This window comes from Heloderma suspectum, chromosome 13 (genome assembly GCF_057233095.1).
Source record: "Heloderma suspectum isolate Gila_16-S chromosome 13, 16-S_ref, whole genome shotgun sequence".
Lineage (NCBI taxonomy): Eukaryota > Metazoa > Chordata > Lepidosauria > Squamata > Helodermatidae > Heloderma > Heloderma suspectum.
Genome location: NC_139470.1, coordinates 4,652,205 through 4,671,350, shown reverse-complemented (window position 1 = coordinate 4,671,350; position 19,146 = coordinate 4,652,205). Strand labels below are relative to the sequence as shown.

The window sequence follows — 19,146 nt, the reverse complement described above, 5'->3', positions numbered from 1 at the left end:
TTGCAAAGGGTCCCCCCCCCCTTTAAGCCCAATTATATATTTAAGATCTTCCCCCGCCCCCTGGCTCTGAAAAAGGTAAATGTGAAAGAAATCCAGACAGAATAGTGGGATGATGGTAAGAGGAGTCCTAATTGTCAATGTGCTCCATGGGGATGAGATGGATCGAAGTGAATTTTGAGTAGCATATCTGAGGCCTGGGTAGAGAGCAGGGGCTAGTACAGCTTGCAAATGTTAAAGCAGTGTGCATCAGAGATGTTACATAATTCCTTGGGAGCTAAATATAGCAGCAGGCTCTTTTTTGGATGATAGCTGCTTTGCTCCAAAAGGGTGTGTTAGAACAAAACAAAAATAGGAGTTGGTTCTGCTCCCAAATTTGCTAGGGTTCCTCTTCTCCCCTCCCACCACGGCCCTGGATAAGCCACATAATAGACCTCAAGTTTAATTTGTTTCATTTCTATACCACCCAATATCTGAAGTGCTCTTCGGTTTCACTTTCTCTTCAAGATGGAAGTGTGTGAGTGTGGGATTACCTTTGAGACTGCACTGTCATGATGAATGAAATCTACTAAACCAAAATGTTGACAACTGCTAAATATCATATAATTTCAGTAAGTGCTTCGTATGCATTAGATCAGCATTCCCTGACCTGGTACCCTGCCGATGTGTTGGACTCCTCTCTGATGAACAGCTGCTCCAGCCCAACAATCAGGGATCTCCACCTCTCAGAAAAGGGACAGCAAAAAGTGCTTTTAAATATTCGTGGCCATCCAGTCCTCTTTGGGACAGACTGAACAAGAGAAAACCTTTCACCAAAAAATAAATAAATAAAAAGGATGATGCCACCCAACATGTCATGACAGCCGTGGCACTGCATTTCTTGATGAGAAACGCTTCTGGCAGTCCATTGTGACAAATCAGCTAATTGCAAAATAAAACACATTAATATATTTAAAATATTATTTGGAGCTACAGTGAACATTAGGTCATAGATCTGTCTCCCCTTTCCAGCAACATTTACACCTTTATGAAACTGATGTATTGAGACATTTGTGGAATCTTACTGGAACAGCAAGAACCCATCAAAGGGAACTAGAAATGCAGAGGCCAGGAAGACATTATCGGAGCAGATAATCTATTCTGAAAAACACCAAGTGGAATGAAACAGGCCAAGCATAAATGTGAAATGGCACCACCAGCGCACTCACAAGGATGCTTGTTTCTCCAAATGCTAATGAATGAGTCATTGCCAACTCTGTGCTTCCCACCTCCCCAGAATCTTCCTTGGGCTGCATTGTGGTCCATCACCAAGAGTAATAAGTAGGGTGCATCCTCCTCCTGATCCAAAACAGCACTCACATGCTGCAGGGTTTTGACCTGTGTGATGTCATCCAATCCAAACCTGTCCAGGGCAGTGGTAGGCAGACTTCAGGCTTGTGGGATTGATTTTTTTGGGGGGGAAATTAAATTAGAATCCTGTGCTCCAGCAACCGGAGTCAGGTGCAAAATATGGGAGGGAGCAGACATACACAGAATGAAGGAACAAGGCAGGGTAGGCACCTTGATGTCAGGGTGGAAACTGTGCTGATAGAACCCCAGAGCAGTTCTGATTCTGAGGAGGATCAGCAATCTGTGGGAAAGGAGCCAGCTCATCCCTCACAGGCACAGCAGCTGGCAGAGATTCCTCCTGCCGGCATTCCTGAGATAGATAGTGACCCGGGCACTGAGAGAGTGCGGGAGGGGGGCTTGCTAGACACTCGATGCAGACGCAGGGAGCGACTAGCGATGGAGGGCACGGAAAGGAGGCGTAGCGCCCGTTTGGCGCGCAAGCAACGGCCGCATCCCATGGAACCAAGGGAAAGAGGGAGGATCTCTCCCTAGCCCATAGGTTCAGGGTCTTCAAGTGATTCTCCTTCAAATGGGGACTAACTGCCTACCTGGAGCATAGGCTACTCCGCTGTTCATTGCTTAGTCGCTGGTGATTAGCATCTGAAAGAGTCATTAAGTTGTAAAAGGATTAAAGCCTTTAAAAAGAATCCTTTCATCTGTGTCTTGAGTTGGCTATTAGAGTGTACTGAAAGAGGCCGCTAGGGCGCTCCTGACACTTGATGCCCTCCTGTTTTGGACTACAAATCCCATAATCCCCATTCCCGACCATTGGCCTTGCTGATAGGTCTGATAGGAGTTGTAGTCCAAAAGCTATGGAAGGCACCAGGCTGCCTACCCCTGAAACAGGGTACCTCTGAGCACATGCTCAGACTAGGAACGTATTCCTCTCTTCCACATTCTGTCTTAACCCCACCCCCACATCACTTATACACACAAAAATAGGCAACCTAAAATACATTGCCGTATCTTTTATATTAACCAGGTCTCTTAAGGATGCAATCAAAAGTACACTTAGAAGGGAAAAGGCCCCACTGAACTCAATGGGACTTACTTCTGAGTAGATATGCTTAGAATTCAGTGGAGGCTGGTGGCTCTGATGTCTGTGGGGCAGTGAATCTGCCCTGGATTTCAGTCGGAACTCTAAAGGAGCCTTGCGCTTTAGATACCTCCTTTAGTGTTTTGACTGAAACCCGCCACCAGCCTCCGCTGTTAGAATTGCACTGCAAAACATTATATTCATGTCAGCCTTCTCATCAGCTTGGCCAATAGTTTTAACAACTCAATCCTATGCATGTCTACTCAGAGGTATGTCCCACCGATTTAATGAGACGTACTCTCAGGTAAATGAGTATAGGATTACACCCTAAGAGAACACACTCATGGTGCCATGTCTAGTTCAGTGACTTTTAAATAGACACACGTGCACTTATTCCCCCCGCCCTTTGTGCTGTGGATGGTGTCTTTCAACAAGCCCTACATCTCCCCAAAGGCTGTGTAGGTGATGTCTATTTAAAGCCATCTCATTAGCTCGCCCCAATCCTCCCCTCAGAGATCCCCTGTCCAAGGAGTTGCTGGAAAGAAAAATGCTTTCTGACGGGATGGGAATTTGCCTCCAGGTTGCTAGGTAACCAGCAATGGTACTGCAGCCTCCAGAATTAAGCTGGGTGAAGAGAATGCACTTCCTTAACTGGTTTCCCTGGCTGGGTTCCACAATCTGTCATGTGGTGGCAGGTTGTAATTCAAGAGGCAGAGCAGAGCTTTCCGCAGAGCAGTCCTACACATGTCTACTCAGAAGTAAGCCCCATTGAACTCAGTGGGGCTTAGACCCAGCTAAGAAGGGTTGCAGCTTTATCTAGAGTGGGGATTAATGACTGGAGGCCAGGGTGGGGAAATCCAGTCCCCAGAGTTTTCCCGTACAGCCCCCAATGTACCTAGTACCAAGGAACACCCTCTCTTACACCCACATGTGCACACACACACACACCCTATTATGCTCTCAGCAACTTTATCCCAAACAAGGCTCTTTACAAGGCCGGCCCAAGACATTTTGCTGCCCGTGGCAAAGATGGCTGCCCCGTCCCCTGTGGTGTAGGGGTAAATATTGGCATGCAGGTGCTCATCATGACAGTCCCCATAGCCACGCCCCCAAGGAGAGTCCCAAAATCCAGACAGCTCCATATCAACAACCCAGTTCTAGCAGTTTCCATCTCCTCCAGGAGCAGATCTTTTGTAAAGCGAATGGGTCATAGCTGCCCATTCCAGCCCAAGCCATCCCCCAATACTTTGCATTACAGCAGGGAACAATACATTGTTGCTGGGAAAATCCATTTCCCCCACCCCCAGCTAATGCGAAGACTGCCGTTAAATTCAGAGGGAAAAGGGAATCCTGAGGGAGGTGGCAGATGACATCAGCATCCCTACTAATAAGAAAGTGCCAGTGCTGCACACTTGCGAGCCCTGACTTCACTACACCACTGCCCTCCCCCCTCCAACCCCCATTCCACATACAGAAGCCAACTGGGCCGGTGACATGGCACACGTGGTTCTGTTCTTCAGGAGAGGGGAATGGCCAAGGGAACTCAGGAGGAGCAACCAAGAGGGTTGCCTGGGCTGCCCCCCCCCCCAGCATCTGCCACTTGAGGCCATTACCTCTCTCCGCCTAAAGGTAGAGCCAGCCCTGGCTCTTTAAGCCTCTACCCATGAACGTGAACAGGATATGCCAGGATTGAGCCTGGAACCTTCAGCATACAAACAAGGGTTCTGCCACTGAGCTATGGCCCTTGCCATTTGGACCCAAGAACACAGGGGTCCCTGGAGTCTCTTTGCTTCCGTGCTCTCACTGCCTGCATCTTGGGGGCTGTAACAAAAAAATGCTAAAGGAACATCCTGAATGACATTCTGAGAACAACCCCAGTCTCACAGGCACGTTTTTAAAACCCTTGGTCTCAGAGAGAGCAGAGGCAAAGGATTCTGAGAATGAAAAGAGGCTTGCAACTGTGTGCCGTAGCTAAAGATCAACTGCAGAGCATATGTGTGAGCAGGGACTCCATCCATCCAGCGTACCCAGCAAGTGAGCCAGAATGTTCTGAACAATCTGTTCCCTATCTAGGGCAGGAATAAGAATGGGGGAGGTGGAGAAATAGGCCGGCATTTCTTTTCCTCTTTGAATCATCACTATCATTTTTAAAAGCTGAGACTCTGATGGCAAGAAAAAACTGAGGGGGAGTCAAATGAAAGCAGCTCTCTTGAGGGGAAGCCTCATGGCTCCATGCTGACCTGTTGCAAGAGGCAAATTGGATCCCAACAGTATCATTCCTCGTATGAGATGGGCTAAATAAATAAATGCCTCCCCGCTTTCTCCACACCATGCCTCATTTTATTAACCTCGATTCACACCTTCCCTTAGTCAGCTGTTTTTCTAAATTGGAAAGCCACAGCTGGGCCTTTCTTCATCAGGCATGAAGGAGGGGGGGCTCCGCTTTTGATCTGGACTTTGGCCCGCTGTGGCAGTGCTGGCTCCAGGTTTTGGAGGGCTTTGTGCAAGACACCATTAATGTCCCCCCTGCCTCAGTGAGTCCACCTTCTCCCTGCCATTGACACTGGCTGATCTCGCTCCACATCCTTTCTCTCATGATGGCTACCAGTTGCTTGGTTGACAGGCAGAGAGCCAATGAGCGAGCAGGCAGTGGCATCTACTGCTCTTCTCCCCACTCCTCCCCCTCAGGCAAAACACCCTCAATGGGCCCCCTCCCTCAGCGAGTAAGTAGGCCATGGCATCTACTGCTCTTTCTCACAACCACTGTTGTCTGGGCCAGAGCAAGAGGCAGGTGAAGTGTCAGGTTGCAATGGTGAAAAGGAAGAGCAATTCCAGGGGGCTGTTCTCAGTGGGCCCCTGCCGGGGTGTGGGCTCTTGGCAAGTGCCCAGCCATGCCTACCCTTGACCCCAGCCCTGTGCTGCGGGAACCACGCATCCTAAACACTGATTCCAGGGGGGCTACTGAGTCTAGTGCTTTGGTTCTTACCTGGTCAGTATACTTAGGACAGCCAGCTCCAAGCTGGTGCCCTCCAGATAGGAGTGTAGCTAGGCACTGAAAACATCCGGGGGGGGGGGAGGCACACACCCACAGGACACAAATCTGCATGAAACCTGCATATGTCAATTTATGTCTATATATGCAAATTTATAAATAAATCTGTATTTAAATTTCTCAGGAAGCAAAGCCAGCCAATTCATTTCCCATCCAAATCATCTCAAATAAAAGAGGGCATATGCAGAAGGCACCAATTTGGAAAAGACTGGCTTAGGCTTACAGCCTAAAAAAAAAAAGGTCAGGGAATAATCCCTTAGTTTTCCTATTGCTTGTAAGGAAATGTTGATCCAAACACCATCAACCTCAAGCACAGTGGGGGCAGTGGCTCCAATGTCAGTGGGGTGGTGAATCTGCTCTGGGTTTCAGTCAGAACCAGACAGAACTCTAAAGGATCTCCACACCTTGGATATTTCCTTTAGAATTCTGACTGGTTCTGACTGAAACTTGGAGTGGATTCATCACCCCACTGACATCGGAGCCACCCGCCTCCACTGCTCAGGCAGTTTCACTAGAGGGGGAGAGAGAGAGAGAGAGAATCATACTCTAGTTCTATGTTATCTTGGAAGTAAATCCCACTGGCTCAAATGGGGCTTACTTGCTAGAATGCAGAAAGCTAGAATGTAGAAAGCAGCCGTGTCAGCCCATGAGAAAAGCACCAAAATCCGCAGCTGAGTAATGCCATTATTGCAACCACCACCACCCCCCAATGTCACAAAATAGTGAGTAGTATTTGTGTCATTTGGACAGATCCTAATAAAGACACATTTTATTTATTTATTCATTCATTCATTCATTTCATTTCTATACCGCCCAATAGCCGAAGCTCTCTGGGCGGTTCACAAAATTAAAACCAAACAACACACAATAAAACAATTTAAAATATTGTTTTTAACATTTAGGTTGGCAGCCTTGGGGGGGGGGAGGTTGAAAGATTAAACTACAAAAGTGCCCATCCCACATCAAATATGACTTGTCACATGCCTAGAATTACCTACTCATTTGTGGCTATTGTTTCTGACGTTGGGTCAAAAAAATCTAGAGGCTTGATACACCCAGTTAAACCACAGGCCAAAACAAAACAAAACACACAAATTGTTGAATGACAAGTGAGCTGGGCACTTTAAACTGCCAGTGCTTATTTCTTCCCTTCTCTTCAGTGGTTTCTGCCCTAAAATAAACAGCCCATAATAGCTCCTACTGGTGCCGTGCTTTCTAATATCAGATGTGCATAACTGTTTCTTCTGCCATAAGGATTTAGGTCTCAAATTTTTATCCACATAATTCATCCTAAGAAGCTTTTCTGTCTATCTTCTCGCCACGCTGCATTAATATCTTTTCCCTCCCAATCGCTACTAATACACCTCTGAAATTTCTAATGGTAAATTCCTGCAAAATAAGGGGTTTTCCCCTGCTTCTGAATTTATTAATATGAAGACAAGATAGCATTTTGTACAGTGAGCTGGTTCAGCAGGGGACCATGGATTTTCATGTGGTCCTCTTAAAATTCTCATTGATGGTTTATGTCAGTCTCCCCCAACCTGGTGCCCTCCAGATGTGTTGGACTACAACTGGGGATGATGGGAGTTACTGTCTGAATCAAGAATCATAGAATAGTAGGATTGGAAGGTGCCTATAAGACCATCGAGTCCAACCCCTGGATCCAAGTCTGGGAATGATGAGAGTTGTACAGTTTGACTACAACTCCAACACACCTGGAGGGCACCAAGTTGGGGAAAGTTGCAGATCCTCCCTCCCAACTGCTGATCCTCTCCTGCGCATCTCCTCCCACCCCTATATTATGTCAAGCAGCAAATGGAGATGCTTTTGTGGGGATGGACTGAGAGTTGAAAGAACTTTCAGAAAAGTTAAAGACCTTGAAAGAAACATAAAGAAACTTTTTGACAGTTTCATGTTTAGCTCTTCTGACTCAAGGTGTTCTCTTGTGAAAGACAGAAGACATGTGTAAAAGAGTGATTAAGTGTGGGATTAAGTTCTTATGCATAGGGATTAAGAAGCATGCATATACCACAGTGGTATTAAAAAGTCTGATCCTGATCTTGATCCTTTGCTTCTTCATACCAGTGTAACTCCTAAATCAGTGGTTCTTAAACTATAATCCAGGTCCTTGAAGCTGTTTTCCAGGCAGGCCCCAAGATAGCAATTAAAATAAAAGGGGGAAATAGTAAGGAGCTGAGGGTTTCTTTGACGTTTCCAATGCATGTTGAAGAGGAAAGCCACTCCCCATGTCCACTGGATAAGCAGCTTGGCTCTTCAGCACTATCAGGGGCTGCAGTAGAACCATAAAAGGAAAAGGCAAAAAAAGCAGCTCTTCCCAGCTATTTGTGCAATTCATTTTGGCTAGGAAGCCACGTGTCCTCTATCATGGAGGTTATGAACAAATGTGGAAATATACAGAGAGCAAGCAAACCAGAAAAGTGAGAGGGCTTTGGTGCAACAAAGCTGAAAAAGTATGCACCATCATCCTAAGTGGTTGTAGGGACATTGGGGAGAACAAAAACAGATCCTGATGACCTGTTTGCCTTTCTAAGGGGATTGCACAATTGTTTTTGAGAAGCTGGTATAAATCCAGAATAAATTTGTGGACCTCAGTGATGCCACTGGGGGTTACAACAGATTAAAATGGGACCTGCCACAAATCCACTTTCTTATCTGGATGGAGCTGAGCTGCATCACAGCACCCCTTGCTTTTTAGAGCTAATGTATCCCAGCGACAAAATCCCTGGCTCTTTGTACAGGGACTGTAAACCATTGGTTTACTTTGCTTTGCAGGCAGAAGATCCCAGGGTTCAGCTATTGCTTCTGCCTCAAATCCAATGATAGTGTAACCCTATGCACACTTACTAGGGAGTAAGTCCCAATGAATTCAATGGGACTTGCTCCCTAGTACATGTACTTCCAACTGCAGACTAATGCAAACACATTCTTCTCTCAGCCTTATTGCCAGCACCTGAAATACCGGTATAAAAATACTAACCTGCCTTACAGAGTTACTGTAAGGATAATGGAAAGAATGTATATGCAGAGCTGTGGAAACTCCAGGACAACTCTCCCCACACCCCAGTTAAAATTCTGTGCCCTCACAGCCTCTAATTATTGCCATTCAAGCCCCACTTTCCCAAGGTTTCACCAGCATAATTCACCCATTTTCAAGCATACCTTCACAACAAGGACTAGAAAGTTGATTCACATGAAAATATGAAAGCAGGGATATGCAGGAAACAGAATTCTGCAGCCAGTGCTCCATTCTCTGACTTTTTATGCCCTTCTGTGCAGTGTCACAGAATGCACACATCACTGCACTCCTGAAGAGCCTGTTAGAGCAATACAACAATGGAACCAATTCCCTAGGGAAGTAGCAGACTCTCCCACACTGGAGGCATTCAAGAAGAGGCTGGACAGCCATCTGTCAGGGATAATTTGACTTAGATTTCTGCATTAAGCAGGGGTTGGACTCGATGGTCTTATAGGCCCCTTGCAATCCTACTATTCTATCTTTCCATGATTCTATGAAATCCTCTGAAATGTTCAAAGGAGTATTATATTTAGAAATCAAGCAACAATGCTACAGAATTGGCTACAGAATTGGACTCAAAGAGTGCTTATCAATGGGACCTTCTCAAACTGGGGAGAGGTAAGGAGTGGGGTACCTCAGGGCTCAGTCCTGGGCCCAGTGCTCTTCAACATTTTTATTAATGACTTGGAGGAGGAGCTGCAGGGAATGCTGATCAAATTTGCAGATGACACAAAATTGGGTGGGATAACTAATACTTTGGAAGACAGAAACAAAATTCAAAGTGATCTGGATAGACTGGAGCGCTGGGCAGAAAACAACAGAATGACATTTAATAGGGATACATGCCAAGTTCTGCACCTAGGAAAAAGAAACCAAATGCACAGTTACAAGATGGGGGATACATGGCTCAACCACACTACAAGCGAGAAGGATCTTGGAATTGTTGTCGATCACAAGCTGAATATGAGCCAACAATGTGATGTGGCTGCAAAAAAGGCAAATGCTATTTTGGGCTGCATTAATAGAATCATAGCTTCCAAATCCCGGGAAGTACTAGTTCCCCTCTACTCAGCATTGGTTAGGCCTCATCTGGAGTACTGTGTCCAGTTCTGGGCACCACACTTTAAGAAGGATGCAGACAAACTGGAGAGGGTTCAGAGGAGGGCAACAAAGAAGATCAGGGGACTGGAAACAAAGGTCTATGAAGAGAGACTGAAAGAACTGGGCATGTTTAGCCTTGACAACAGAAGACTGAGGGGAGATATGATAGCACTCTTCAAGTACTTGAAAGGTTGTCACAGAGAAGAAGGCCAGGATCTCTTCTTGATCATCCCAGAGTGCAGGACACGGAATAATGGGCTCAAGTTACAGGAAGCCAGATTCCGGCTGAACATCAGGAAAAACTTCCTGACTGTAAGAGCAATGCGACAATGGAACCAATTACCTGGGGAGGTGGTGGGCTCTCCCACACTGGAGGCATTCAAGACAAGGCTGGACAGCCATTTGTCAGGGATGTTTTGCCTTGGATTCCTGCATTGAGCAGGGGGTTGGACTCGATGGCCTTGTTGGCCCCTTCCAACCCTACTATTCTATGATTCTATGATTCTATGCAAGGCCTGCATGATTCAGCAAGCCTGAAATGTGTGATTTGGATGCCAGCCTGGTGCAGCCATCAAGACAACTCACAATTAAAAGTTTGGGGCCTTGTTCCCAGGGCCAACCCAAGACATTTTGCTGCCTGAGGGAAAGGACAAGACAGTGCCCCCTCCCATTCAGTGTACAAAAGCAGACTGGACTGGCAGATGAATCTGTCTTCAATGCTAATGACTGGACAAAATTTGAATGAAGCAGGAATACTTAGGAGGTGCAGAGTAGGCTGTGTGGCACACAATTTTCTCCTTGAACACCTTGCTGCTGCCTCCAAGCATCTGCTGCCTGAGGTGACTGCCTCACCCTGCTTAATGGTAGGACTGGACCTGCTTGTTCCCCTCCCCAGCTCAGTGCTTCATAGAGCTCATACTTTTGCATGCAGAAAATTTCAGGTTCAATCCCCAGGGACCACCACAATCCACTACCGCAAGACATAGTGGGTGATGGCACTGCCAAGGTAGAGGGTTAAGCCTTAAGGATAAGGGTTGGGAAAACCTCAGTCCTTGTGCAGGAACAGGGGCCTTGGTAAAGCGTAGCTTGGACAGACAGACTGAGTGGTCAACCAGGATGGCTCGCCTATTGTCTTTGCGTATACTGTGTGGATAGGGACATGTTTCAGGTTCATGTGAGGGTAGATGGATTTAAAAGGGGGTCAGGCAAATTAATGGAGAGAAAGGCATGTGACAGGCTACTTGTGATGGAAATATGCTACTTGAATGAAGTTCGCAGACCACCACCAGTAGCCTGCAAAACCTCTAATGTATAATGCTGGATGGCAGCTTTTATGGAGTCACTCAAGGGCAGAGCACATGTTTTGCATGAAGAAAGGTTTGGTCCACAGCATCCTGAGTTAAAAAGGGATCTTGGGTAAAGGGCTGGGAAAGACCCCTGACTCAGGGACCCCCGGAGAGCCTCTGCTAATCAGAATAGGTGAGGCAGGCGAAAGGTGTTAATGAATGTATGGCATCTTCAGATGTTAACTTCTCTCTCAGCATGACTTGTTAAAAGGCAAGCAATCCATCCCCCACCTCTGGGCACTAATCTCGTTGGATTCAGATTGTTCATTGTCACCAGCTTATTCACCATTTTGCTGAGTAGCAGCCGTAGACCTGTTGAAGAAGTGAAGTCACATCACTTCTTGGCAATGTCTGTCAGTTGTGCACTGTTTGAGATTAAAAGGAAAAGGAGAAAAGAAAAGAAAAGAAGACAAGTCCCTTTTAGTCAAAGAAAATATTTCTGTAGTGTTGCAACATGGACAGAAAGAGACTTGACTACATCAGTTTCTTTCCCAGCGATTTCATTGACTGTTTTGTTCACTGCAGATAAACAATGGAGAATAGGGTCTATAGAACATGGGTACAATGAACAGTAGGGGAGGATTTTAAAAAGCAAAAGCCAAGAAACAGCAACCCCACAACACACTGAGAAGTTAATTCAGAACGATAGGCCCACGAAATAAAAGTCTTTGCCCTTCCTGGAGCACAATCCCATGCATGTTTAGACAGAAAACAGTCCTATAACTCCCAGCATTCCCCATGTAGCATGTTCTTCTGTCTAAGCATGCACAGGATTGCAGCCTTAGAAATGTTAATGAGTTTGGGTCTCATGATGCATAATAAAAGCTAAATGACAATAAATGGGAGAAGATCTTCTATATCCATCTTTCCCATCCTGATGTCCTCCAGATCATTTTGGAGAGAATTCCCACCAGCTCTAGTCAGCATGGCTAATGATCAGGGAAGATAGGAGTTGTAGTTGGGGAAAGCTGTTTTACATGAACCCCATTCTCTAGAACCCCTTAATTCCAGACTCCCTGTGATCATTTAGCCCACGGTTAATCATGATTTCTTTATTATAATACTTAGCATTTATACAACACTTTCCAATGTCCATAGCATTTGTTGTCCTTACAATGAGCCTGTAAGGTAGGCCAGAATTATTATTCCCCCATCCTGCAGGTGAGAAAACTGGGGCCTGCCTAAGGCCAGCTAGTGAGTTTACAGCAAACAAAGCTGCAATGCAAACTGGGTACTTCTGAATGCTTAGCTGTTAGCGATTTGCTGTCAGCTGCCTTCATTTAAATACATAGCCCACCCTGTCTTAAAGGCTCAGGGTGAAACATAGGAAATGGCCTTATGTGAGGTGAGAGTGTTGGTCCATCTAGTCCAGTATGTCTGCCGAGTTCTTATTTATTAATGGTTGCATAGAAGGTACTCAAGAGTGTTAGCTATTCTAAATTTGTAAAACCGGAGGTGCTGAGGCTCATATTTGCTTGGAAATAAGCTGTGGTTTACCCTAATCCCAGATGTGGAGTTGTGCTTACTCAGTGTACAAGGAAAGCCACTTCGTGCATGCTCAGAAGCACTGCCATCATTATTACCTCACCAGGTCTAAACCCCAGGAATGGAAGTAGGTTCCCAGAGCTAATTTTGTCATCATGAATCTAGAATAATATGCCATTCATTTTGCTTTTATGTCAAGACTCTTCAAGGGGTTTCTGTGTGATTCCTTCCTTTCCCCCACCTGAGTTTTTAATTTATAAAAAGGAGATATTCTGGGGCAGCTGGGGACACAATCCTCTCCCAGTACCTACATGGTATTTGGCTGGGGTTCCTCACTGGGGGAATACTCTGCACGCGCTCAGTCACTTCCAGGGGAGAGAAAAACGAGCAAGTTTTGGTGACGAGCCCTGGTTCAGGTTATGCCCCAAGTCTCGACAAGCAAACTAGGGCGCATTGGAGGAAGGCAGGCTCCCCATCCCTCCGCTGAGGGGAACACCCGAGGCCCAGCCAATCAGAAGCGGCCCACTCACAAACGGATTCTGGATTGTGCGTGGAATTCTCCGCTGGTCGCGTTCTGTTGAGCGAGGCGCCGCAGGCAGGAGCCGCTACTAGAGGCCGCGGGGCAGGAAAGGAGCCATCCTGCGCCTGTCGGCTGAGGATTAGCCGCCCCCGCCGTTGCTGCCCCGTCTCGGTTCGCGAAGAAAGTCTGTTGGAGCGCAAAGTTGCGTGCCAGGCGGAAGACGCTGCTGGGATCCCTGCTGAGGAGAGGAGGCGCTGAGGTTGGTGCCCGGCAGAAAGGGAGGCGAGGTCTCTCCCCTACATAGCCCAGTCTCAATCAAATCATGGTTCTTTCCTCTTCCCTCTCACCCCCGCCTTATCCAAATAAGTTTCCTGTCCATCATATCTCCTCGTCTCATCTCTCCTCTTTTCCCTCGGCTCTCTCGCTCGCCATCAATAGACGTGGCTCTTACGAAAATAACCTAACAAAGGGCTCTGCCCCAAAGAGCTGACAATCTCATCAATTCCGACAGAGGCAGGAGAGGAGAGAGGGGGACGGGACGGGCTCGGGCACCATACGACAAATACAAGCTGCAACCTTATGCACACGTTACTAAGGAATAGTCCTATTGAAAGGTGAGACTTTTATTTATTTATTTTACAACATTTATATACCCCTCCACATCAAAACAGATTCCGGTGAACAATAAAAGATAAAAAGAATAAAACACCATATTAAAAGTTTTTAAACAGCAGAATACTAATAAAAAACCGTGGCTACAGTACTCAATCAAGGAAAGCCTTATTGAAATAAAATACGTTTTCAGGAGGTGCTGAAAATAACCCATTGTTGGTTTTTGCATGACCTCCAGAGTCAGGGAGTTCCACAGAAAAGGAGCCACCACACTGAATGCTCTTCTTTGGGTGGACTCCAATCGAGCCATACTTCTGTGTAATAGGGGATTGCTTTTGAGTAAAACTAGTCTGATGGTGCTTCTGCTGCCTTTCAGCTGTGAATGAGGACTAGAGGGTGGGGTTGGGGAGAGAGAGAGAGGTCCAGTCAGCCCTGTCTTGGAGCATAGGAATCTTCCTTTGACCAGGTCAGTCTATTTGTCCATGTAGTCCAGTACTGTCTGCACTGAGTGGCAGCCTCTCTCCAGGGCTTCAAACAGGAATCTTTCCTAGCGCTACCTGGAAATGCCAGGGATTGAACCTTCTGCATGCAAAGGAGATGCTCTACCACTGGGCTGTGGTCCTTCCCTGAAATAATTTCTAAAGATTTTGCCCCTACTTTCATAGAGTTGGAAGGGTCCTGGGAGGTCATTGAGCCCAACCCCCCTGATCAAGACAGGATCTGCTTAATACAGCTCAGTAGAGGCTTGTGACTCTGATGTCAGTGGGGTGGTGAATCTGCTCTGGGTTTCAGTGAGAACAAGTCAGAACTCTAAAGGAGCTATCTAAGATGAGAAGCTCCTTTACAGTTCTGACTGGTTGTGACTGAAACCCGGAGCGGATTCACAGCCCCACTGACAATGGAGCCACCAGCCTCCACTGATTAAGCTAACAGCATCCCTGACAGACGGTTGTCCAACTTCTGCTTGAATGTGTCCAGCAAAGGAGAACCCACCACCTCCCAAGGCTGACTGTTCCACTGCAGAACAGCCCCCGCTGTTAGGAAGTTTCTCCTAATGTGTTGCCAAAATCTGCTCCCTGCAATATCCAACCCTCCATTCAAATCCTGCCCTCTCGAGCAATCGAGAGCAACACTCTTCTATCTTCTTCTTGACATTCATTCAGATAATTGAAGATATTTCTTTCCTCCACTGCACAGGCTTGTCTGATTTCTCTGTCTACCTCATTTCTCCCGGCTCTTCTCTGTCAAATTTATAGGTATTCGTACTATGAACATATTTTATTTCTTTATTAGTAATACTTATATACCACTTAATAAAATAAAATCTCTAGCACCATCTATGTACATTCTATGGCAGCTTTCCCCAGCCCTGTGCCTTCCAGATGTGTTAGACTACACATCTGGAGGGCACTAGGTTGGGCAAGGCTGTTCTACAGCATAAACGGAAAAGAAGGGTCACTGCCCCAAGGATCTTACAATCTGACATGGCAGGGAGGGGGTGGAAGGAGTGGGAAGGATGGATGAAACCAAGCTGGCAAGGGTTGAATGTATGTAAATGCAGCCAGGCTCATGAACTTTTTCATGCTTGTCTGCAAATGGGGGTGAAGTCTGGGGGATGGTTAAGCTAGGGGCTTAATGAACAAGGTGGGGTTTTGAAGCAGGGTTTGATGGAGGTGGGAGAGGGAACACCCAACAGATGTATTGGGAGGGAGCTCTGGTCATAAGGGCAGCAAGGGGGAGTTGGTGGAGCAATTTTAACATTTCTTAGTATGTCTCTCCTCATCCATTTCTCTATTTATCCATTCATCCAGCCCTCACTAAAAGTCTAAACTGTTGCAAAATGTAACTGATGGATCTCAGAGGACAACTTTTGAACTGTGCACCAAAATGTCTTAAGGGGTGCATGATCTGAGATAGGAACGCCTCTCCTACCCCCCAGTGTTTCATTCACAGATATTTTAAGATACCCTGTTTGGACCACTGGGATTTGGACCAAACTGGTAATTTTCAGCTTTGTGTTCTGGATAATTGAGTCTGTATATCTTGAAAGCTTATTGGGGGTTCCTCAGTGAGGACTAGTAGTGGCACACAATCTTTCCTGAAAGGCAGCAGCCAGCTGCCCTCCACTTCCGTAAAGGGCTCTGAGGCAGACACTCTAGGTATATGCTGTGACGCTGGTGCAGGAGTCACCTTCCTGAAAATGTTTGGTTGTGTTTTAAAGTAAAAAGGCAAAAGTTTCTAGCCCTTATAATTTTGATCCAATATGTACTTGAAAAAGTGCATGGGCATTACTTGATGAGATCAGCGGTAAGTGGACTAAATTCTGGGATTGGGGTGCAGGGAATACACAAGTTCTTCTTTTGCCATCCTACAACCAAATGTTAGTCAGTCTCCTTGTAACTCCTTTTTGCCTGAACCTATTAAAATGTTTCATCCAGCCCATTTGGCATGTGGGTTTCCATAGAAATGATGAGGAGAGGGGGTGCACAACACCCTTATTATTTCTATGGAAACCCAAGTCCTGAATGGATGGGCTGAAGCTTAGCCATCTGTTCCACCCCCTAATTATAAATCAGAAAAGGGGAACATGGTTCGTGATGACATCATGCAAATGTTCTCCTTTTCAATATGCCAGGACAGACATCTGGGGTGATTTTGCCCTGTGGCGAACAGAGTGGGGAGTGATGAGAAAATCTGGTGGGGAGAGGAGGAAGTGCTGGTGAGGTTCTCACTTGTGAATGGATGGAGATTTGCTGACACAGACTGTTTTCATTTACTGTTCTTTTCAGGACTTGGGTTCCACTTTGAGAAGGATTAGCCTTGTTTACTTAACTGAAGCTTCTGCCATCAGTAGAAAGAAAATATGAAGGCGCTGGTAAAAATGGCTCTCGTCATGCATGCCTTGGTAACTTTTGGATTAGACTACTGCAGAGTGTCCCCTGTGGGGCTGCCCTTGAAGACAGTTCAGAAATATCAACTGGTTCAGAATGCCACCGCCAGGTTACTGACGGATCACAAGCTGCTGTATTATTATTATTATTATTATTATTAAAATTTCTATACTGTCCAAAAGCCAAAGCTCTCTGGGCAGTTCAAAGAAATTACAACCCTAACATACAACATGATAAAACATAATATAAAACCTTTAACATACGAAAATTTAAAACATTTTAGCTCTTTTTACACTGTCATGCTGTTACACTCTATTGAAATGACTTTGGCTACCAGTTGGTTTCTGGGCCCATTTCAAGGTGCTGTTTTTCATGCATAAAAGCTGTTATGAGTCCTGGTTATCTTAGCAAGCACCTTTGCCCATATTCACCTGCCCAAAATTTCAGATCAGCCAATGAAATTTCAGATCACCCTGCTTCATGTTCCAACTTTAGAAGGCCAGACTAGTTGCCGCTATAGATGGGGCCTTTTCTGTCATAGCCCCAGAATTTCAGAACACTGTCCTGAAAGATGTCCATTTATCTCCCTCCCTATCATTGTTCTGCAAACAAGCAAAGACAGTTGTGTTTTGCCGTACTATTTGAAATTAATCCTCCCCAGTCTAGTGTCTTTTTTTCTCTGCTGTTGCTGCTGCAACTACCAAAATAATACAAAAACTCTTATTTAAATTGTTTTAAGAATTAAACAATTTAATTCAATTCTTTACATCAATGTAATTGTTTTCTTCCCTTCCTTGGGAAGACTGGTATATAAGGCAGCGAAACAAAGGGGAAAGAGTGAGAGAGTGAAATAAAGAAAGGAAGAAAGACAGAGAACTTAAAACATGCATATATCCAGAGGTTTATAGCAGGGGTGTGCAACTTGTGGCCCTCCAGATGCTTGGGCCTACAACTCCCATCAGGCCTAGTCAGCATAGCCGACAGTAAGGGCCGTTGGGAGTTGTAGTCCCAAACACCTGGAGGGCCACAAGTTGTCCACCCCTAGTTTATAAGAATCAAGTTCTGTGTATACCATAGATAGGCGGTCAGTTGCTCGGGTGACCAAAGGAGGTGAGGTGGCCTGTAGTGGAACTAACCTGGCTGATGCGTTGCTCAGGCTGGGGAACCAAACCAGAGATAGCCTGCGCATATGGCAAACAGGGCCCCTAGATGAGCTGACCTGGCTGGGGTTGATGAGCTGCAGTTCCCCGCTCTGGCCATTATCTACATGGCGCTGCAGAGCAGCGAGGATCAGATCAGTACCGCCCTGCGCCTGAATGCTGCTCCCATGGTGTAGAGAGTTAAGGTGCTGAGGCCCTGTTGCCAGATTCCCTGCATCGAGCCCCCTGGCCCTTTATGGCGGTCAATGGTGGCCTCAGTTCCTGCTGAAGCAGAATTAAATTATCAGTAGGCACATCTAGGTATTCAAAAAGCAGAACACAAAATCCTGTTTGTTTCAGAATTTTGGAAGATGAGAGAAGGATGCTCCTAGGGTGCCCTTATAATGATAAGCTCCCCAGGCCCTCATTTTGTCTCCTCACTGCTTTTGTTGGTGAAAGGTAGATTGACATCCAAAGGACTGACGCTGAGATCATCTAAGTTAAAATGGACTCCCTTCCTTCCTTCCTTCCTTCCTTCCTTCCTTCCTTCCTTTCTCTTTCCTTTTTTTCTCCTCCTACAACCCCAATCTGCAGCGGCGAAGAGGGTCCCATTGCAGGAGTGAGAGTTCTGACTTTACTGAAAAGGAAAAAGAGGTGATGGCGGAGACTGAGTTAAGGAAACTGCAGCAACAGTTCCGGATTATGGTGGAGAACCGCAAATCTTTTGGGGTCAAGACTCAACAGCACCTGTTCCAGCAGGAGTAAGTGAGGCAGGGTTCTAAGAGTCTGCCACATGGGGTGGGGGGATGGCCACCTATGTATTGCCTTGCTAGATCAGTCCAGTGTTGCCCCTGCCCCCATTTCCCAGCCTCCTATCAATTACCATAAGATGGGATGGAGGACATAGCCATCTCTGATTGTTTGGCCCTGGCATCTACTATTCCAAGTTATACTGCTCCTGTACTTGGGGGCTCAGCATTTGTGCGTAATAGCCACTGATTCAAGATCCTCCATGGATTGGTTCAACTCCCTTTTAGAGCTCTCTGAGCCAGTGGTCACCACAAAATCTAGTGCAGGGCAAGCATATTTCACCAGTGGTGTAATGGTAAATGAAGTGCACGTGGTCATCATGACAGCCCCCATAGCCATGCCCCCAAGGAGTGTCCAAAAATGCAGGCAGCTGTGTTGATCCATTTAAACAAACCAGTTCTAGCAGTTTTCATTTAATTTTATTTATTTATTACATTTGTATACCACCCAATAGCAGAAGCTCTCTGTGTGAACCCAGCCATTGAGGGTTATGTGAGGTTTAAACAACCCTTGCATGACCCTTGGCTTGTAGGGTTATACAATGGTTGTTCAACCTTTGCATAACCCTCGATGGCTGGGGTCACATGACATGACAACCCCCCAATTTGGGTTGCATGTTCAAAATGGTGCCCAGCACAGCCAGAGCTCACCGTGGGCTAAATAATTCATGGTGAGCCTGGTATATCATGTGAAATGGATCAATGCCAGCATCCCTGTTAATTAAAAAAGTG

At 46.1% G+C, this 19,146-nt stretch overlaps 1 protein-coding gene across 2 annotated transcripts in view; it reads left to right on the top strand.

Moving 5' to 3' along the window:
• Nucleotides 1-19,146, top strand: part of CCDC63 (coiled-coil domain containing 63) — a 63,051-nt gene that overhangs the window by 25,665 nt on the left and 18,240 nt on the right. Inside the window, exons 1-3 of one of the 2 annotated variants that reach the window (XM_084819322.1) lie at nt 13,017-13,577; nt 16,365-16,480; nt 18,200-18,366. In XM_084819322.1, the coding sequence (XP_084675448.1) occupies nt 16,439-16,480; nt 18,200-18,366 (209 nt within the window). In that variant the 5' untranslated portion in view covers nt 13,017-13,577; nt 16,365-16,438. Of the gene's footprint in view, nt 1-13,016; nt 13,578-16,364; nt 16,481-18,199; nt 18,367-19,146 lie in introns of those variants that run through there. The other variant, XM_084819321.1, reaches the window with a different exon arrangement.